This window comes from Phaseolus vulgaris, chromosome 9 (assembly GCF_000499845.2).
Source record: "Phaseolus vulgaris cultivar G19833 chromosome 9, P. vulgaris v2.0, whole genome shotgun sequence".
Lineage (NCBI taxonomy): Eukaryota > Viridiplantae > Streptophyta > Magnoliopsida > Fabales > Fabaceae > Phaseolus > Phaseolus vulgaris.
In genome coordinates this window covers 12,188,113-12,210,481 of record NC_023751.2, presented here as the reverse complement: position 1 = coordinate 12,210,481, position 22,369 = coordinate 12,188,113, and the positions used below count along the sequence as shown (strand labels likewise).

The window sequence follows — 22,369 nt, the reverse complement described above, 5'->3', positions numbered from 1 at the left end:
TTTCTGACAATTCTAACATGGTTCGAACACAATTTTAAAAAGGATAAATACAATAATTTTCAAAAAACTCAAATTTATTGTATAAATTTTTATTATGATTATAAAAATAAAGAACAAATTTTTTTGAACCCATCAAAAAAAACATCTTCCTGCTCCCAAAAAAATCTGAAACATACTTGTACACATAAATATTTATTGTCAATTTATATACCTCATAATTATATAATATATAGATCTATATTCCCGTGTCCTACATATTAGAGATTATACGTATCTCTGTATTGGTATCCGTGTCGTGTGAGCATCTGGATCCTTGTTTGCTACATAGGTTGTATGTGACACGTTTTTATATTTTTAGTTGAATAAGAGTTATAATATATATAAATTTTTTAACTTTTATAATACGTATTTAAAGTTTTATATTAACATAATTTGATATGGATGAAAGTGTACATTGCATTTCCATTACACTATTGTTTCAATTCCTCATCATTATTCGCTTCCAATAATTGCAAGATATCTTAGCTAAGGCCTAGCCAAGAATATATAGCAACTTTCCCTGCATTTCTGAAGCAAATTGGAAGGAAGACTGAGACTAAATTGTGCTAAAACCTCAAATGGAAGAGCGAGAGCAAGGTGAAAAGATGAGTATGCTGATATTCAAGTCCCTTCTCATTTCTTTGTTGCTAGTTTTCTCTAGCAGACACACCGTAGCAGAAAAGAAAATCAATCACCACTCTAAAAGCACATACATAATTTACACGGACAAGTTCAGCATGCCATCAAGCTTCAATGACCATCTCCTCTGGTATGATTCATCTCTGAAATCAGTGTCAGACTCAGCAGAGAGGCTCTACACATACCAACATGTAGCTCATGGCTTCTCCACGAGGCTAACTACCCAAGAAGCGGAGTTACTCTCAAAGCAACCGGGAATTCTCTCTGTCATCCCTGAAATTAGATACGATCTTCACACAACTCGAACACCAGAGTTTTTGGGGTTGGAGAAATTCATCACTCTTTCACTGGCCTCTGGAAGACAAAGCGATGTAGTTGTTGGAGTGCTAGACACTGGTGTGTGGCCTGAGCTAAAAAGCTTCGATGACAAGGGTCTTGGCCCAGTTCCAAGTAGCTGGAAAGGTGAGTGTGAGAGAGGTAAGAACTTCGGCCCAGCAAACTGTAACAAGAAGCTTGTTGGTGCAAGGTTTTTCGCCAAGGGCTATGAGGCGGCGTTTGGACCCATCGATGAAAGTACAGAATCAAAGTCACCAAGGGATGATGATGGCCATGGAACTCACACCTCAACAACAGCAGCAGGTTCTGCAGTTGCAGGAGCTAGCCTCTTCGGCTTTGCTAATGGGACAGCAAGAGGCATGGCCACACAAGCCAGAGTTGCTACATACAAAGTGTGTTGGCTTGGAGGGTGCTTTTCATCAGACATAGCTGCTGGCATTGACAAGGCCATAGCAGATGGTGTCAACATCCTTTCCATGTCAATTGGAGGAGGTTTGACGGATTACTACAGAGACACTATTGCGATTGGAACTTTTGCTGCCACTGCCCATAGAATACTGGTTTCCAATTCAGCAGGAAATGGTGGGCCTAGTCAAGCCTCTTTGTCTAATGTGGCACCATGGTTAACCACAGTGGGCGCTGGGACTATAGACCGTGACTTCCCTGCTTATGTCACCCTTGGAAATGGGAAGTCATACACTGGGGTGTCCCTTTACAATGGCAAACTGCCCCCTAAGTCTCCAATTCCAATTGTTTATGCCGGTAATGTAAGCGGTGATTCAGAAGGAAGTCTGTGCAGCAAAGGTAGTTTGATTGCTGCAAAAGTAGCTGGAAAAATCGTGATTTGTGACAGAGGAGGGAATGCAAGGGTGGAAAAGGGTTTGGTGGTGAAGAGCGCTGGAGGCAGTGGGATGATACTAGCAAACAGTGAAGATTACGGGGAAGAGTTAGTGGCTGACTCCTATCTCCTCCCGGCAATAGCTTTGGGCCAGAAATCCAGCAATGTGCTAAAGAAGTATGTTTTCTCATCTCCCAATCCCACAGCTAAACTTTCGTTTGGTGGCACCCACTTAGGGGTTCAACCATCCCCAGTGGTGGCAGCTTTCAGCTCAAGAGGGCCAAATCTGCTAACACCAAAGGTCCTCAAACCAGACCTAATAGCTCCAGGAGTTAACATCCTAGCTGGATGGACTGGTGCAGTTGGACCAACTGGCATGACTGAAGACACCAGGCATGTGGAATTCAACATCATCTCTGGCACATCCATGTCCTGCCCCCATGTCAGTGGGTTAGCTGCCCTTCTTAAGGGCACTCACCCAGAATGGAGCCCTGCAGCTATAAGGTCTGCCCTCATGACCACATCATACAGAACCTACAAAAATGGGCAAACCTTAAAAGATGTTTACACTGGCCTACCAGCCACACCGTTTGATTTTGGGGCTGGACATGTAGATCCAGTGGCTGCTTTCGATCCTGGCCTTGTCTATGATGCCACCGTGGATGACTACTTGAGCTTCTTCTGTGCCTTGAACTACAGTTCCTATCAAATAAAGCTTGTTGCTAGGAGAGATTTTACTTGCAGCAAAAGGAAGAAGTACAGAGTGGAAGATCTCAACTACCCATCTTTTGCTGTTCCTTTTAACACGGCTTTCGGAGTCAAGGGTGGTTCACAAAAACCAACCGCTGTTCAGTACAAAAGGACTTTAACAAACGTGGGAGCTCCAGCAACGTATAAAGTTTCAGTGACACAGTCTCCCTCGGTGAAGATTGTGGTTGAACCACAAACACTTAGTTTCCGTCAACTGAATGAGAAGAAGAGCTACACAGTTACGTTCACGTCTTCTTCAAAGCCTTCTGGAACAAACAGTTTTGCTTATCTAGAATGGTCTGATGGGAAACACAAGGTTTCTAGTCCCATTGCTTTCAGCTGGACTTGACACTGTTTTTTGAAGGCCCTAACTCTGAATTACCTGTTGCAAACGCGGCTGAGTTCAAGAATAATCGTTTCTCTATGTTTTGTTCTGCTTTTGGTCCGGCAAAGGGGTATGATGTTATTTGTCTCTTGCTGTTCTCTGAAAATTGTAAAAGAAGGATTGCACAGTAAAGAAACAGGGTAATGGACTAATGGCGTGTCTGAATAAATGAATAATGACACTGAATGGTTATTCGTATTTACTTAGCTTTGCGCTCGTTGGCGTGTACATGACAGGTTTTTCTATCAGATGGTTGATCCAATGCAGGCATCTCAATTGCATTGCCATTACATTAAGATTTTTTTGGTAATTTACAACTACTGGTATGTAATAAGGAATAAAAATATGAAGCATTGACCAAAAACTGAAGAGCTAAGGCATTAAGCTCTTTCTTTACCCCCATTTTAGATCACCTAATCAAGAACATTTGCTCGAAAATTTAGTTGTAACCTACTGTAAAAAAAATATTGAAGAGAAATATAAGAAGAAAAAATAAAACAAAATAGTTTTTCTAGTTAAAATTAATTTATATATACTTTAATTTATAAAGTTCTCATGAATTTTTCTATTTTTTTTTGTTTTTTAGAAGTCATTCCAGGAATAAGTTTATCTATCTTTATTTGCGTTATCCTATCAAACAAATGATACTTTCTCTCTTTTTAAAGGGAGAAATAGAGCCGCATTTGCGTCGGAAATCGCAAATAAAACGACCTTTTTTAAGTAACTACAACTCAACTGACAATATTCGAGTCCTATTTTAATTGGAAACATGTCCCGTAACAATTCCTTCCCTTAATTGAGTTAAGAATTGAGAAGACATTCACACTAGATTATGACCACACTGACTTGATTAGATTGCTAGCTTCAACTTCATATAGAAAAGCTTAACAAGGGAAAAAGGGTAAAGCTCAACTTACCCTAAACTTCATATAGTTATGAGCACTCTGGAGTCTTAAACTTGAAAGTAAAAGCTTTTTCTTAATTCGATAATTTAAAAAGAAATCCTTCGGTATTAACTATGGTGATCTTGAACCATGGTGATGATTATAGCCAAAGACTTCTAAATTTAAACGATACCAAGTAATGGAATTTACATATAAAGTTGAGGATTCCAATGACTCCAAGTGTATTCTTACAGTATCATTTATTATGTCACCAATGCAACAACAGTGTTAGAACAATTTTGACTATGTGATTAAAATCAAAACATACACCACTCGATTCAATATCCTCTACAGTTTGGGAAAAACACTGCATGATATTTCAGTCATTCCTTTGGTTTAAATATATAAAGGGGAGAAAAACTAGCATCAATGGTGAAATCAGTAACTGCACACAGTATGCAGTTCTTCTAAACTGCAGAACATCAATTTCCTACATCATTCAGGGTCTTCTACAGAGTGACAGACAGGAAGGTAGTACGTATCGAGCTGCCAATATCTTTGTTTCACACCTTCCCAAACTTGTTCTCCTAAACAATCCTTAACAGGCAATGGAATTAATTGCGTGGAATACCCCAAATTCTCAAGCTCAAGTGATACCAAATGGCAGTAAACAACATGGAAAAACGCATTACTGCCACAAAGGCCATTGAAGAATGAGTAGATACCACCAGGCTTCAGAAGTGTTGGGAGATGTTGGTGGAACTCCCTTAAATCTTCATAATACTCCCCATAGGTGTCAAAGAATATTCCTGAACACAATTCACGTCATTGACCCAAATCAGACATAACCCAGATAAAACTCATCATGCATCATACACATATTCAACAACATTAATAATAAAGCCTTATTTTTCACTAGGTGAGAGGTCAGCTGCATGGATTGCATGATAACATTGAAAACAGTTAAAGATCAAATTCCCAAAGAATTGGATGCATCTGCTACAAGTAAATAAAACTCCCAGATTCAAAACTAGGTCTAACTCAACTCAAAAAGCTAAAAAATTATAGATTTCCCTCACTTATATAACCATAAACTTTGGTTGTGAGGATGGATAAAGATAAAATTAAGTTAGGGTGTTTGGTAGGAGAGAAAAAACAAAATATAATTTTAAAAAAAAACTGTTTCCTATTTATACTCATCTCTCTATCCGTATCCTCGTCTCTTCTCTATTTCACCCAACCAATTTCTGTCCTCTCTATCAATCATACACTTTGTAGTCATATCAATATGAAATCTTTATAATACACTAAAAATTGAATTCGCAGATAATTTGATAACAGGTGGTCGGTCCAATAAGTTCACCAATGACCATATCCACCATTAGAATGGACTCTCAGCTTAAAATTAGAGACTGAGCTCAAGTAAATACCAAAAAGTAGCTCAAATAACGAAATTTGGCCTCCTAACTAGCCAATATAGGATCTTAATATTTCGTCTGTTTTCAACAGAAGACAATTGAATAAATTGTACTGCTACAATTAAGTATCAAGTCAATGAAGATTAGGATTAGAAATTACCATCATATGTTTCAAGCTGAGACAGAACATCCTGCCATCGGCCAAAAACTATCTTCACATTTTCCTTCTGACCCCAACCGGAGCGAAGCATGCGTTGATAAACCTCCGGATGAGCCTCAACGATGGTGTGTGATGCAGGTGCATACTGCTGAATGGCCGAATCCACGAGCCCCATTCCGAACCCAATATTGAGCACGTGGCCCCCTCCCGAACAAACAGCTTTGGCATGAGCCTCCATCAACGGCTTCTCCCACGCCATCATCACAGCTTTGCTTTCGGAGTCCATAAGCTTGTCTTCGCTAAAACTCACCCTATCTTCCAGATAATTGACACCGGAATCGCCGCTCTTGTTTTCCTTCCTCGCAATTGTTCCCAAGATCAGTTCGGCCTGAATCCCTGGCAAATTGAAACGAAATCAGACCCCAATAAGCAAATAGAAATAGTCGGAATGGAAAAAGAGGAATGTGTACCGGCGTTGAGGAGAAGGTCGAAGGCTTCGCTGTGGCCTTCCTGCATGGCGTAGTCGCCGGCGGAGAGGCTGGAGGGAGAGAGGGCGTTCCAGGGAGCGCCGGCGGAGAGGAGGAGAGTGAGGACGGGTGCATGGCCGTTCTTTGCGGCGTGCATGAGAGGATTGAGGCCCTCGCCGTCGAAGTGGGTGACGTCGGCGCCGGAGTCTATGAGAGCCCTCACTTTCTCCACGTCACCCTTCCTGGCCGCCTCGCACAGTTGCTCCTCCGCTTCCTTCATCTTCTTTGCTTCCAACCCTCAAACCCTCACCCTCCACTCTAAAACCTCACTATTCCTTTCCTCTCATTTCTTTTTTGTTATAAAAATTCTCGTTTTTACCCATCTTCATTTTTTATTTTCTATATTCATATTGAATAAAAACATTATAAAAAGAGAGTTTTTTATTTTATAAAATTTAGAAATTATTTTTTAGTGCGTATATGTGAAATAATTAATTTTAATATTAATTGTACATTTTATTTTCAATGCACGTTAAGTTTGTGTCATATTGAACATTAACCTTGTTGTGAAACATCAAATTTTGTCTTGTGTTTCAATTTTGAAGTTTAAAATATATTTAAATAAAACATAAAAATGATATGTGGTCTTTTTTGTTGGCTAAATTCCCTATTTAACACTTTTTTTTATTACTCTGTCTAATCCTCTTTTGTTTTTATTTTTTTATCTAATACCCTTTTATTTTTTATTTCCCTATCTAGCACCATTTCAAAAATAAATAAATAAATAATAATTTTTTTTATAATTTAAATTTTGAGTGCATTAAAAAATAAATATTTTTAATGTTTAAAATAGTTAGAAATATAATTAATGAATAAATAAATGAGCTTTTACAAAATAAAAATAAAAAAAATAATAAATTTCAAATGTTTAGTTTAAAAATTATTTTTTTTAAGAATGAAGAAAATAAAAAATTAAACTCTATACCAACATAAAAGTTGAATTTATAAATATAAATTAGTATTTATTTTTATTATTATTGATGATGTAATCATGTTAATTTCAAGTAAAAAATACATGACATAATTATAAAAAAACAAGTTGAATAAGAACTGTTCGAACAAAAAAATGTTCATATTGTCAAATACCAGGACACATATAAAGAATATGTCCCAACATTACTAGATTGTGCACTTTTCGTTATTAATTATGTTTTATTTCGCACAAACTATTTAATGTACCATTGAAAAAAATATTAAATGAATCACCATTTTTCATTTATTTTCATTTTTATGATCAACATATACTTATTTAGTATCGTTTTATATCTCTTATATTTATCTTATTTGTATTTTTTTATATCTTTTATCTTAATCTTAATTTGTTTTGCCTTTTTTTTTATAAAAGTTTTCATGTTAGACATCACTCTTAATTTATTTTGTCTTTATTTTATATCTTTTATGTTTTTAGTTATTATTTTTTCTGCCATTTTTTTTATTGTTGCTGTTTTTATTTTCTAGACTTATTTTTTTTTCATTTTTTTCTTATCATTTTTAAGCATTAAGTGTAACATTTGCATTAGTTTTATTTTTAGGATTTTGCATTTAGGGTAGACACTTCAATATTATTTGTGTGTCCCCTATTAATTAATACTAATTGACTTTGTTTTTTTTTTTTGCAATTATGTCACATATTTTTTACTTGAAATTAACACGATTACATCATCAATAATAATAAAAATAAATACTAATTTATGTTTATAGATTCAACTTTTATATTGTTGTAGGGTTTAATTTTTAATTTTTTTCATTCTTAAAAAAAATATTTTCAAACTAAACATTTTAAATTTATTTTTCTATTTATTTTTTATTTTATAAAAACTCATTTCTTTATTCATTATTTATATTTCTAACTATTTTAAACATTAAAAATACTTATTTTTTAATGCATTCAAAATTAAAATTATAAATAAAAATTATTATTTATTTATTTATTTTTGAAATGGTGCTAGATAGAGAAATAAAAAATAAAAGGATGTTAGATAGAAAAATAAAAAAAAAAGAATGTTTTTAAAATTAAAATATAATAATAAAAAATATGTAGTCGAACACCAACGAATAAAAAGTAAAAATTAACTTAAAAGAAAACAAGAATACAACAATAAATGACTAAGTAAAAAAAAAACATAAAAACAAAATATAGCATTTGTCGTAAAATGTTGATATAATTGGAAGTTTTAGAAAATAAATCATCATCACTTAAATTTTAATTGCATAAATTTTTTTCATTTTTTTACTAAAACAACATATTGGTGATTCAGGTGGTATTTTAATTTAATAAGTGAAAGACGAGGGAGCGTATAATTTGATGAATAAAATGGGTGAGGTAGTAGCAGTTGAGGACAGGGATATAATATAATTATTTTTCCTACTTTTTTTGGTTTCATTGCAAATTGCAATTCCTCCAATTGCAAGAACTTTTCTTTGAATTAACAGCATCCATCATTCAATTCACCACCTTCCCCTCTATCCCCAACCCAGATTATCCACTATTCCCTTTTTCCATATTCCGGTTATCATATATTAATTATATACTATCATTCAATATTCATGGCTACCAGTTTTGATCGATGGGAAAAAGATCCTTTCTTTAATGCTGCCGAAGAAGTTCAGGAATCTTCAGACAGGTATCTCTCGTTCTTGCAATTGGGTTTTCCATTTGTTTTTTTATGTTTAATCCAATCTTTAATTTTGTTTTTCCAATGAAATGTAGGTATAGTAGAATATAATCTTGCCAGGTGATTCCATTTTGGGGGTGAAATAAATGCACTTGCCAATACCTACCTTTTTATTCGTTTATTTCCCATTGAACTCGATATTGAAAGGCTTAAGGTTTTGAAGTTCATTTGTTGTGCACAATCTTGAAAGAAAAAACCTGAATTGCTCCCATTTTCTTGTTATTATGTTTAGCCACCATTACGGGAATCTTTGGCTCTCGTACAAGATCAAGGTTTCCTCGTAAGCTTCGACCCTCTGGGTTGGCTATGGAACTAATTGTGGGTCAGGGACCGACAACATAGTTAAAACTCGTCATTCTTGTTCAAGAATGTGTTTTGCTGGAATTGAACTTAAGTCTTTCAGCGTGTTTTTTTTTTATCAGCAATAAAAATCTTTCTCAGCGTGTGTTGCCAACTGAACCACATATCTAATGGGTCTAATTTTCTTCTTATTGAGATGCTATGATTGTGTTTTCAAGGATGGAATCTACCTATAGAACGTGGATTCACGCAATGAAGGATGCATCCACCGAATGGAACTTTGATGAACTTCGCCGAGATCTACAAACCGCTCTTGGCACTGCTAAATGGCAGGTAGTTTCTCTTAGTAAATATAGTTTCAAATTTTGTATCATCATAACTAAGCATGTGGTTGCACTTGTATGGCTAATGCAGTTAGAGGAATTTGAACGGGCTACTCGGTCAAGTTATAGTAAAGTTTCAACTGAGGATGCGAAAACTAGGCACCGAGATTTTGTTGATGCCATCCGTGACAAGATCAGCAAAGTTGAACATCTGTTACTAGAACCTGTTCATTCGGGTAGGAAGGTAGCTCTGCCTTGGCCCCGTCTGGATGAAGGAGAACGTGATGAACTGGCATCATTTCTCTCGGGAACATCGGCTTCTGTTTGCAAAATCCCTGTTAAATGTACCAGCAGAGATGGTGAAAATGTGCAATTAATTGACAAAGATTCGTTCCCTGATTGTTCAACCGATTTACATGTTTCATCTGCGCGGGGTTCGTCTGATGCAGCACAGGAAAAGTCACTTGGGCATCGGAGAGCAGCTAGTGCTGATGCTGATATTAGTTCTTGGAAAATCACTGTTTCTGATGGTGTCCAACAATCGGGTTCCTCCAATGGTTCTTCCGGTGCAATTCCTATGCACAAGGTAGCCAGTCTCTCCGGATTTTTTGGTTCCGTGAGAACAATCTCTAAGTTGAAGTGGTCTAAGAATGGTTATCGAAAGCTGAAACCAGTGAATCATTGTGAAGAGACGGATAGTGAACTATTACAATCAGCTGGATTGAATGGGGTTTGTGCTTTAGCTGCTTTGTTTTTTAACACAGATTTGCTTGTGTATTTCAATGCTTTTTGCTTAATTATTAATATTTCATGTTTACTTTTGCAAATAAAGGGCATCAATGCATACTATGAAAAACGTAAGAGTTGCCTTGGTAATTATGATGAATCTTATGATAAGCAACTCCACGGGTGGTACGGGGCTTTGCAAAGGCAGCTTCAAAGATCTCAATACCAAATGCAATACAACCGGCATGTTCAAATAACTATCTGGGCTGTTATTCTCCTTTGCCTGATTGGTAAGCTCTGGATCTTTGTTTGTGTTTTAAAAAAAATGTATGCACCAACATTCTCTCAATTTCTTAGCTTTGAAATTGGTGGAATGTATGCACCTCCATCCTCATCTTTTTTATTCTAATAATTGGTATGACCGTGTTGATGATGCTTTCCATTTAGGCCGCCAGAACTCCTTGATCATGAAACTATTTTCGCCCCTTTTTACTCCTGAAAGGCAGAAGGCTGCTTTTGAGTGCTCTTCGTTCCTTTCTATCTACATGATTTCACACATAGACACCAAGTTATTTGAACTTATTGAACTTTATTATGCATTATGCTGATGTGAATTCAGATCAGAAAGAACAAGATTTAAATTAGAACAGAGAAGAGAGTTATGAAAATTCATCACTTTTCTATTCCAATAGTATGTATATGTTGCTTACAATTTTGATATCCCTGCAGTTTTTATTGCTTTTTGCACGATGTAGAAAGGAAGATTTTGTTACATTATGTATCATTTTGTGGAGTGCGGCGGACAGAATCGGGTTTGGACAAGCGATGCCTTGATTCGAGGTGAGATATGTTACTGTTTAGAGTCTTCCATTACACACAGTGTAGCACTTCTTAGCTGTTTTTCTCTTCATGGTATATCCATTTTTCACCTATTTTAATGGTCTCAAGAAGAGTGTTCTTTTCCCTCTTCGCTTTTGTACTATATGACCACATCAAGATGTACAGAACTAATTGAATGGACACTAACCAATGTAATTTCTCATCGATGCGATAACTCTGTTATCCACCAAAGATTTTGGCTTTGCATTCACAATTTGAGGCCAATATTCTATCTTCATTCATGTCAATTACTAAGCACTAATGAAAGTAACTCATTGTTATACTAAGTCTAGAGCTATGGAAAGATTATATATTTTTAAAGTAACATATAAAGATTTATTAATTGTTGTAGCAGTCTTTGGAAGACTCAGCCTATTATTTCAATTATTTTGTATTAGTTTTATTCGATTAAACTTATTTTTGTTTCTCAGGTTTTTTCTTTTAAATTTGTACTCATTACAGATGTAATCCCTTTTATTACGATTTATCTATTTTTTAGTTAAACTAGAACAATGCCCGTACATCGTATGGGTTACGTTTCTATTTTTGTAGTTATTATTAATGTATATATATATTAAGGGTGGGGGAAAAAATCCAAATTACAAAATCCAATCTATAATTAACCAAATCCATATTTTTGGATTTTAAATCCAATCCATTTAATTGGATATGAATTATATATAGATTGGATACATTTTTGGATTATCCAAATTGCATTTTGGATTGGATTTTGACTTGGCCCGATCCAAGTTCATCCAGGTTTAGCAAAGTTGGCCCAAGTTCACGTTGAACCGAAAAGTCTGAGCCCAAGTCGCATTGAGTCGACCTGAGTCGATTGGGGTCGATATTGAGCCGAGTTGGCCTAGGCCAATGTCTAGTCGAGTCGGTCCATGCCCATATCGAGTTGAGTCTTTCGAGTCCGATATGGAGTCGAGCAGGCCCAGGCTGATATCAAGCAAAGCAGGCCCGAGCCGATGTCGAGCCGAGTAGGCCCGGATTGATGTCAAGCCGAGCAGGCCAAGGTCGATATTGAGCCGAGCAGGCCCGGGTCGATGTCGAGTCGAGCAGTCAAGAGTCCATGTCGAGCCGAGCAGGCCTAGGTTGATGTCGAGTCGAACGGGTTGGGACCGATGTTGAGTCGTCTAGGCTCGGGCCGAAGTCGAGCTGAGCAGGCTAAGGCCGATATTGAGTCGAGCGGGCCTGGGCTGATGTCGAGTTGAGAGGGCCCGGTTCGATGTCGAGTCGTGCAAACCCGGACCGATGTCTAGCCGAGCGGGCCGACATGATTTCAAGTTGAGCGGTCCTGAGCGATGTCGAGCCGAGCAGGCCTGATCGATGTCGAGTCGCTTAGGCCTGGAATGATGCCGAGACGTCCGGGCCTAGGTCGATGTTAAGTCGTTCGGGTGGGCTCGGATCGATGTAGAGACCTCCGGGTGGGCTCGGATCGATGTAGAGACCTCCGGGTGGGCTCGGATCGATGTAGAGACCTCCGGGTGGGCTCAGATCGATGTAAAGACGTCCAGGTCCGGGCCGATGTCGAGTCGTCCGAGCCTGGGTCGATGTCGAGCTGAGCAGGCCAAGGCCGTTGTCGAGCCGAGCGGGCCCGGACCAATATTGAGTCGTGCGAACCCGGGTCGATGTTGAGCCGAGCGGACTTGGATCGATGTCAAGTCGAGCGGGTCCGACCGATGTCGAGTCGTTCAGGCCCGGACCGATGTTGAGTTGTCTGAGCCTAGGCCAATGTCTAGTCGTCTTGGCGGGCTCTGGCCGATGTCGAGCCGCCCGGGCCTAGGCTGATGTCATGCCATGTAGACCTAGGTCGAGATGGAGTCGCGCAGGCCTAGGTTGATGTCGAGCCGATCGGGCCCGGGTCGATGTTGATCCAATCGAGCCCAGGTCGATTATGAGTTGAGCGGGCCCGGGGTTGATGTCGAGTTGAGCGGGCTCGGGGTCGATGTCGAGTCGTTCGGGCCTGGGTCGATGTCAAGTTGTCCGGGCCCGGGTCAATGTAGAGTTGTCCGAGTCAAGGCTGTTCTCGAGCCGGGCGGGCCCGAACCTTTGTCGAGCCGTGCAGACCCGGGCCAATGTCGAGCTAAGCGAACTTGGACCGATGTCGAGTCGTCCGGGTGGGATCATGTCGAGGTCATGCTGTCCCGGCCTGGGTCGATGTCGAGTCGTCCTGGCCTGGGCCGATGTCGAGTCATCCGGGCCCGGGTCGATGTCGAGTTGTCCGGGCCCGAGTCGATGTCGATTCGTTCGGGCTCGGATTGATGTCTATTAGTCTGAGCCTGAAATTATGTCGAGTCCTTCGGCCCCGGGTCGATGTCAATGGGTCCGGGCCCGAGTCAATGTCGAGTCGTATGGGCCTGGGCCCGGGTAGTTCGGGTCGGGCTTATGTCGAGTTGTTCGAGCCGAGCCGATGTCGAGTCATTTGAGTCCAGGCCGATGTCGAGTGGTTCGAGTCCAGGCCGATGTCGAGTCAAGTTGGTCCGCGTCCAGGTTGAGTTGGCTTAGGCCAGCTCGAGCCAAGTTAGTCTGTGTCCATATCAAAATAAATGGATTTAATGTATTTGACAAACAAAGTTGATTTAATTCACTTTAAATGGATTTTAAAATAAATCCAAATAAATTTGATCTAGTTAAAATGGATATGGATTTTAAATCCAATCCATTTATTTGGATTTGGATTGGATCTAAATTTGGAATTTGAAAAATCAAATCCATGACCACACTAGTATATATAACTAAAATGATCTATTCTTATACATATTAAAATAATGGTTGCTATGTATTTATCTTTAGGGTGTGTTTGGATTGGGGAGAAGATTTGAGGGAGTGGATTTAAAGTGATTTAAAAAGAAAGTGTGAAAAAAGTGAGGTTGTTTGGATTATGTATATTAGAGTGAATTTGTGAGAAAAATTTATTGAAGTTTGTGTGTGACAGGATGATTGCAAGGAGATTTTTTTTTTTTTAAATATATAAAATGTAAGTTTACAAATTTATCATTTTCTTAAAAAAACATTTTCACAAAATCAAATCAAAATTAAAATTAACTTTTATTTTGTTAATATTATTATTTAATAAATTTATTTTAATTATTATTAAATATGTAATTTATATTTATTTTTATTTTTATTGTTAATAATTTATTATTATTATTATCATTATTATTATTCCTATTTTAAATATATTATTATTTCATAGTTTACATTTATAATACTAGTTTATTTTCTTTTATTATTACTATATAAATACATTTATATTATTATTATATAAATATATTTATTACTATTATATTATATTATTATAAATTATTTTATTATATTTATATTATAAATATATAATATATAAAGTATTATTTTATATATGTTTAAAAAGTTATTGAGGATAATTTTCACTTTTTATATAAATTTTGGCAAACTTTCGCGGTCTGCATGGCACAGGGACTGCTTTTGTTTCTCATCTCGAAAATCATCGCCATTCAATCTGCTTAAATCATCAAAAATAAACTAAAACATTCTTTGTTTTCTTTATCCGAGTGAACGTTCACTCGGAAAGCAAACAAAGCCTAAGTATAACAAATTATCTATTATTATAATATGGGTTAAGTTCTACTTTCTTTAGTTAGTTAATAGGGAATAGCCCTCACACTTCCACGTGGATAACTGCATATCTTATATACATAGATAAAATATTCATCATCATCTAATATATTTTTACAAGATATTTTCTATAGTCTACTCAAGTTTATAGTTTGTGTCTGGTTTCAACTCGAATTCATCGTCACTTCATTCACACAAACATTAGATTGTTAAATAATTCAAAAGCTTTTATTTTAATGATTACTTAAAAAAAATACTATTAAAAAAAATTAAGTTTAATTTAATTTTATAAAGTTGATTTATATGATGAGATTAGTATCTATTTATATATTATAAAAAAAATTATCTCTGATTGGATCTCCAACTTACACTATACATACTTAAAAAAATTAGAAAACGCATTTTTTTATTCCAGTATTTTAACTTTTAAAACATGTTTTAATAAGTTTTTTTCATAAGTTGATCTTAGTCTTTTGAAAAAAAAAATTATAAAAAATTGTCTAAACATATTTTTTATTGTCATTTTTTTACCATTCATTATATATGAATAGGAAGATGTTACGTCAATGTATCAAGTTACTTAAATACTTACTCTTATTTTATCATAATTTGTTTTAAAAATAGTTTTGAAATTTCAATTATATCTCATTCAAATAATAGTAAATGATCAAGTTTAGAGGCTCTTAGCTCTTAAAATAACCAAGAGACTAAAATAATAATGAACTATTAAGTTAAAGAACTAAAATAATACAAACTCTTTTTTTTTTTTAATTTAAGCGAGTTAAAAAATTTAATAATAATTAAGAAATAATCAGATAAATAATCAAACATATTTTAGGATAAAAAATAATGTTTTAACATTTTATATTAGTTTTCTTCACAACTTAGTAATGGTGAATTCCTCCATATACGACTATATTATATTATAAAAAATCGATTACAAGGATTAAAAACAAATAGAAGAAAATATTTTGATTAACTTTATTTTAACAACTCATTCATTATTGTGTCAAATATGAAAATCAATAAACAACAATCTGAATTAAAGGCCAAGACATTGATGATGAAGGAGTTGGAATAAGAAGAGCTAGTAGTGAGTGATGGTGAAGCATCGATAGCCAAAGTAGAGAGCAGCAACAAGAAGAGGAACAAAGAGGTCGTAAAATGAAATGGACTTATAGTTTGCACCATCTTTGATCACGAAAGCACTCATCTCTTTGGTGTTGGATTCCATGTCCACGACATCATCGTTCATGTCTACCTTTTTCACCTTGGCACCTTCCAGAACACCCACTTGGTACTTCAGTACCATGTTTTCTGCTGCTTTGCTGTGTCCAATGGCATCAAACTGCTTTGTCGCTTCCTTCCCAGCCACTTCTGCAATCACCTCTTCCCCTCCAGGGTGTTCCTCCAAAAACTTTGTCACATCCAACACCTATAAAATTATATTAATAACATAACTTCAATTTAAACTCGTTACACTCAACTGTGTTATGTGTTATCTTGATACAACTTTATCTTATCATGTCAGTATTTCTTTAAATTACCTTATATTAGTAAAAAATAAGAAAAAATTACCTTATTTTCTTGAAAAAACCTGATTCAGACTTAGAGTGTTTAACGTAAGAAGGTAGTATACTTACTCTGCCATTGATGACCACCCAACAGTCTCTGTTGGATTTGTGCTGGGAAACCTGTGAGAGGGTGAAAACCCTTGGTTCGGCCATGCTTGCTAATAATAATAATGGAAGAGTTTTTAGTGAAGAAATGTACGTGCTGAATTCTTATAAAATATAATGGTGGTAGTTAAAGTTGCACTTTCCGTTTCTACCACCACGTGTTTTTCTTCCTCCGGAGTTATCAACTACCAGTCACCACGTGGATCAATAACTGCCAAATCTATCTTTGACTTATATGATAAGTGGCATTCTTTATGATTAATTGTCAAGTTGAAGTGAGGGACAAAATAAAACTAAATCATGGAGATGATAGGCTTCTCTTCCATCCATTCAAATATCTCCTCTCAAATATATTGAAAACATATTTTTTTGCTCAATTGATCATCCAACTACGTGTAAAGACCAAAAGTTGCAACCAATTTTCCATTTCTACCAATTTTTGTGGACTAAGTCACATGCTTGGGATGATAAGATCTCTCAATCTATGGTTTGCGAGTATTAACTAAAGTAGCCTACAAACTAAATATATATTATAGTTTCACTTATTATATAGTTAGAAGTTGAGGAAAGGTTTAGTTTTTGGATACAGGAATACATTTGTGGGTATATTATTTTTAGAACAATAAATTTAACGTGACTTATAGGTTAAGATTCATGAATTTTTTGAATTTTATTATCGTGTTGCAATTTCACAGTGTAATTACTAAAATAAGTAAAATACGTCTTGAATTTGAATTGAAATTTGATTATATTGAAACTGTGCCATGTTAATACAAAAATTTGATTATATTAAAAATGTGTCAAGTTGTGTAACTTGACATGAATTATACATTTTTGATAATTAATAAATGAAATTACATCATGTATTATGTTTATACTCGATATATCAAGAGAGATGACATTACGGAATCAGAAAATTTTTATGATTACGTTTAGAATGCTTTGAATTTTTTTGTATACATACATATACATATATCTTTTCAATTTTCTTTAAATTGTAAGCCCTCTCTTATATAATTGATTACTAAATTATGTATATATATTTGTATGGTAAAATATTTAATTTATAATTTCACTATTTGAGAAATTACTATATTAACAATTAACCATTTTTTTCTAATATTGAAAAAAAAATCTAAAGAATCCAATCTTCAATTCCATTTTTATAATTATCAAAATTACACATTCATAAAACAAACAAACAAAAGTAAATTTATTTCTTGTCTTTATTTGCAGTCTCTTCTTTCTAGTTCTCCTAGAGTCCGTTTGATAAAGAAAAGAAGAATATACTAGATGAAAATTTATAAATATTTATATAGAATAATAATGTAAACACTGAGCTTTTATTAAAGAAAAATAGAAAAGATATTGAAAAAAAGAGAGTAGAAACAAAATAAAATAATAAAAAAGTGTATAAAAACACTATTAAGATTCCTGCCTCCATCCTACCAAACAAACTCATTTAATAGCAACACCTCTCTATTTCCACTCCATGGCTCTAAACACACCACTAGTTTTCTTGAAATAAAAGATGCGTACATATCACATTATCATTCATGTCATAAACTCTTTACCAAGGGCAACCATCATCCAAAAACTGCTACAATTTGAAAGGAAGTCACAATCTCCACAGGTTCTTTTTTATTACAAATTCAATTTATCTCCAGAGGCCGACCAGGAATTTACAAAGTACAAACGCTACCGTGCACCTCCAGCTTCTGTACTGGGCTTTGAGAACTCCTTGCTGTTAACTGTCTCCTTGCTATCAAATTCCACTCCTTGAAATGTGATCCGTGAGGATCGATACTTGCTACCAAATGCAGTACCAAACCCCCAACCAAGTCCTACTCCAACGCCACAGCCTCCACCTTGAAAATTAAATCCAACATACCCAATTCGATATTGATAGGTAAAATTCATATTTGATTCATAAAAAAAAAGACAGTAACTATATTTCAACATAAAAAAGAAATCCAAATAGCACTACTTGAAACAACGTGGAACTAAAATCATAAAAACCATAGATGGAACTAAGATCAAGATATAGCAAATGGCAACATTACTTGAGTCAGGAAAAAAAAACAGAGCAGTTTCTTTATATATATATATATATATATATATAATATTATTATTAGAGGGAAGGGGTTAGACTAATGATGTCAACCCTATCCCATAAGGTTAGGTATTAGCACTAGCACTAACCAACCAAACCAGAAGGATAGATAAATTAGAAAACGATTTGCTACAAAGTGATCAACAAGTACCTTTGAAGAAAAAGTCTTTAGGTGTAAACTGTAAGATTAAGGTTTTGAAGAAAAAAAGGCTACCCACATCATGCAGCATGTCATAGTCATAACTATAGAATACTGAAAATTAAAACTTAGAAGCAGTAAAGAAAGCAGATTCATGATTATTGTACCTGCACCAAGACCCAATAAGTTCAATGGCATACCTGTGCAACAGATCAGATACATAAATTATGAACAGAGTATGAAGAAAATGATTTCATCTTCGTATTATTTCAAAAGAAGAGATACATTATATAAAGAAGGAAACAAGAAACATAGAATATTTACAGAATTAAGTAGGAATCACAAAGTTACCAGAATAAAATAAAAATACAATACTTGAGTGAAATCCTTCCTATTATTGAGATGCTGTCATTCTCTTAAAATAAAATAGATATTGATCTAGCCAACATTAGATCAGTATTTCCACGAGGCCTTTGTGAGCATATCTACTTCCTACAATTTGGTTGGAATGCAGTACCTGGGATAAGACCCAATTAAGTTTCTGTCAATCATTACATGATTCGTCCTATCAGATTTAATTGGATTATGAACTAATCCTTCTTGCTCGAATATAAACAAAAAACTAATTCACACTAATTAAGAAAGCTAATTAACATCATTTAACTATATCAAATCAATCTAGTTTAGAACGTAATTTCCCTTTATTAGAATTTGATATCAAGAATATAAAAAAAAGTCATTGATCACAAAAATCCAATCAAATGAACAATAATTTGAAGATAGTATAGTATAATTAAATAAGACGAAAGTAGTTGTTATTTGATATCAACATACATGCAATTTTCTTTACATGTATTCGAGATTAGTGGGATTATGCCCTTGGAGCACTGCTTTCACTAGAGAGTTTCACAGGTTAATGAATTGGAAGAGATAAATCTTCAAGAAATCTATTTATCCAGATAAGTTCCGAAACACCTTCACTACTTGCTCTATATTTTGCCTCTGTACTGTTCCTAGTCACAACAGTCTGTTCCTTGCTTCTTCCAGTCCCCAGTTTCTCCATATGGAGGACTTTGTATCCTCAACTGAACCTGTCTAAATCACCTCTGTATCCAGGACACTGAGTGTCTAAGATTTTGGGAGGAGAATATGGTTTGTTCGTAAGTGAAATGGTTAAGACAGCTAGAGGCTAAAGTCCATTCACTGCACTCAGCTAAATAGAAAAGGGAGGTAGGAAACTAGGACTGAAACTTTGCAGAAGACTTGACAGGGGAAAATAGCAATAGATAGACAGAATTTGGGAAGAGTGTGATTGGTTTAGCTGAAGAAATCCAGTGAAATTTTGGAATGAAAATTAGCACACAGAACTGAAGAAGGATGATAGAAAATGTAGTCCAATATTCTTCACTCTACACAATCATATTTGGCCAATAATAAGTAACTCGGGTATGAAAATGAGCTAAGAGCAAGTTTGGACAAATTCCAAGGTGAAATATGAACCAAGCTGATAAAAATGAATCTCACAGAAGTAAAAATCAACTTACTTTATTGATATTTTTCAAAAGCTCTATCATTTAAATCAAATACGTATTTCATATAAGCTAGAAAAAAACCTACTCCAAACCAGGCCTACATTATAAGCCTAAAATGTCTTTGTCCACCCACATTCCATTCTCGGCCAAAAAAACTGAGTTAAGATTAAAGCCTTTCCACCTCACTCCATTTCCAAGTTCCTCTCTATTATCCAATCTAAAAAAGTACCATATACCAATACACAATCAGTTATCCGAGCATATCTAACGAATTCGTTTGGAATGACAATATTAACACGAAAATAAAACTAAAGGAATTTTAAAACTACAACTAAATTGCCTGCATAGTCTCAAGAACAAGGACCAATAAAAGATCGTGAGAGCTTAAAAATACCTTGTAAACAGCGCGGATTACAAAATTACGTTCCTAGGGCACGAAAATAAAACTAAAGGAGTTTTAAAGCTACAACTAAATTGTCTGCATAGTCTCAAGAACAAGGACCAATAAAAGATTGCGAGAACTTAAAAAGACCTTGTAAACAGCGGGGATTATAAAATTGCGTTCCTAGGGCACTGGAACACGAGTAGAGAAACCTCTTAAACTATTCAATTAAAATGATTTGGAAATGAAAGTGAAGCAGAGAAAATAAATGCAGCGTGCTGCCACCGACCTCCGAAACCCCATCCTATACCGAAACCGCAACCTACGCCGAAACCTGAAAAACAAATAATTGCGATAAGGATTCAAGATTCGGAATATGAAGAAATGGCGAAACCCACGGCATACCAAATCCAACGCCAGTTCCGTTGAAGGTTGTGATAACCATTTCTGATTTCTTTCCTTCTTTACGAGTGATAGATTATACAGAGTAAAAGGAAGATGCATAATAAAGGGCCTAATCAGAGGAATCAGAGCAAAATGTGAATTAACTATTCCAAGACTCTTTCTTCCTACACCTCCGTACCTTCCCACACCATACTAAATATGAAAATACCATTTTATCCTTTTTTTTCACTCCTTAGATTTGAAATAATAAGCCTATGAATTATGTAATCTGGATATATTTCGGATTACATAATCCAAAAGTCAATTTCATATTTAGAAAAGGCTTCTGAAATTATGTAATCCGAAAGTTAATAACACATTTAAAAAGAAGGCTTCTGGATTACATAATTCGAAACCTAATCTTATGTATAGAAAAGACTTCTGGATTATATAATCCAGAACTAATTACAAAAGACTTCTGGATTACATAATCCGAAAACTAATTCTGGATCTAGAAAAAGACTTCCGGATTATGTAATCCGGAATATTGAAAAGGGTATATTTGGAATACGAAAAATTTATGAGGATGGCACAAGAAGGTATCGAGGCGCACGAAGAAGCAGCCGTATTCGAGTGGAGAAGCCTTTTTTCCATTGGCCCATATCAATGTACAAAATGAAGGCACTTTCTTCCTGCACCCCTACATTTTTCTTACTTCACCCCACAATTTTGTAAATCCCGAAACTGACTTTCACCTTTTATTTGAAACTGGGATCTGGGAGTGTGTTACAGATTCATCAATCTGGAAGTGAATTATCTTGCTTTCTGAATGAGGGTGTTTTGGAAGCAAAGTTTACATAAATTGTTAATTTTTGGATTGTTGATTTTTGAATTGTTGAATCAGGAAGCCTAATTTCTATTATGGATTGGTGGATCCATAATGATTTTTTTCAATTATGGATTTCTGAATCCGTAATTTATTTTGAATTACGGATTTCCAGATCCGGAATGCATATTTTTTAACACTGTCATTCATGTACTACCGGAAACATCAATCTAGGAGGTTACCAGAAGCACCAATCCGGGAGGTTACCGAACGTGTCAATCCAAAATTTTACCGGAAGCGCCAATTCAAAAATTTACCGAATTTCATAATCCAGAATGCAAAAAATAAATATACAGTTTTTATATGGAGATAATTTTATCTTGCACAACATTATAGAGGTGTAGGAAGAAAAATATAGAAGTGCAAGAAGAAATTGCCCAAAATAAAAGGCCATTCGGACTAAGACCCCAAAAGCAAGTCGATTCTATCTGTCAAATTCTTCCTGCACCTCCATATTTTTCTCCTGCACCTCACACTCTCAAAAATACCTTTATATTTTACTGATATTGGATATAAAGTTAATGTTGGATATAAATTATTTTTAAACTCAAATTTGATTTAAAGTTATCATCAAACTTTATATATATATATCTATTTAATTAAGCGATTCCATATGAATAATCCACATATCTTTCTACACGGGAGACACATCCGGGTCAAGGTTTTAGTCAAATTTTGGTTGCATAAATAAATTTATGTAGTTTTTCAAAAAATTTATCAAATCATTAATGTCAATTCCAAGTATCAAACTAGACAGTATTATAATTTATAA

General features: G+C 35.2%; 5 protein-coding genes across 7 annotated transcripts; 2 read left to right on the top strand and 3 right to left on the bottom strand.

The window, feature by feature from the left end:
* The first annotated feature begins 421 nt into the window (after positions 1-421).
* Positions 422-3,189, top strand: LOC137821206 (subtilisin-like protease SBT1.7). The gene has a single exon (XM_068625684.1). The coding sequence runs from the start codon at positions 618-620 to the stop codon at positions 2,949-2,951; it is 2,334 nt and encodes a 777-aa protein (XP_068481785.1). The 5' UTR covers positions 422-617; the 3' UTR covers positions 2,952-3,189.
* Positions 3,190-4,102: 913 nt separating this feature from the next.
* LOC137821207 (protein arginine N-methyltransferase 2) lies at positions 4,103-6,270 on the bottom strand. Its single transcript, XM_068625685.1, has 3 exons — positions 5,920-6,270; positions 5,450-5,845; positions 4,103-4,680 (listed from the first exon to the last, which is right to left on the bottom strand). Exons 1-3 carry the CDS (start codon positions 6,194-6,196, stop codon positions 4,367-4,369), a joined length of 987 nt encoding a protein of 328 aa, XP_068481786.1. The 5' UTR covers positions 6,197-6,270; the 3' UTR covers positions 4,103-4,366.
* A 2,031-nt stretch (positions 6,271-8,301) lies between these two features.
* LOC137821205 (uncharacterized) lies at positions 8,302-11,093 on the top strand. 2 transcript variants are annotated; one of them, XM_068625682.1, is made up of 5 exons: positions 8,302-8,600; positions 9,170-9,284; positions 9,366-10,004; positions 10,107-10,290; positions 10,730-11,093. In XM_068625682.1, exons 1-5 carry the CDS (start codon positions 8,524-8,526, stop codon positions 10,753-10,755), a joined length of 1,041 nt encoding a protein of 346 aa, XP_068481783.1. In that variant the 5' UTR covers positions 8,302-8,523; the 3' UTR covers positions 10,756-11,093. The 2 variants fall into 2 exon arrangements, with proteins under 2 accessions (XP_068481783.1, XP_068481784.1); XM_068625683.1 differs by having other exon boundaries at positions 8,318-8,600; positions 9,148-9,284.
* Positions 11,094-15,428: 4,335 nt separating this feature from the next.
* On the bottom strand, positions 15,429-16,242 carry LOC137821203 (uncharacterized). Its single transcript, XM_068625678.1, has 2 exons — positions 16,126-16,242; positions 15,429-15,917 (listed from the first exon to the last, which is right to left on the bottom strand). Exons 1-2 carry the CDS (start codon positions 16,207-16,209, stop codon positions 15,570-15,572), a joined length of 432 nt encoding a protein of 143 aa, XP_068481779.1. The 5' UTR covers positions 16,210-16,242; the 3' UTR covers positions 15,429-15,569.
* A 1,313-nt stretch (positions 16,243-17,555) lies between these two features.
* LOC137821204 (protein TRIGALACTOSYLDIACYLGLYCEROL 5, chloroplastic) lies at positions 17,556-20,872 on the bottom strand. 2 transcript variants are annotated; one of them, XM_068625679.1, is made up of 4 exons: positions 20,733-20,872; positions 20,617-20,661; positions 18,581-18,613; positions 17,556-18,029 (listed from the first exon to the last, which is right to left on the bottom strand). In XM_068625679.1, the coding sequence occupies exons 1-4, from the start codon at positions 20,770-20,772 to the stop codon at positions 17,860-17,862; spliced, it is 288 nt and encodes a 95-aa protein (XP_068481780.1). In that variant the 5' UTR covers positions 20,773-20,872; the 3' UTR covers positions 17,556-17,859. The 2 variants fall into 2 exon arrangements, with proteins under 2 accessions (XP_068481780.1, XP_068481781.1); XM_068625680.1 differs by lacking the exon at positions 18,581-18,613.
* Positions 20,873-22,369: the final 1,497 nt, after the last annotated feature.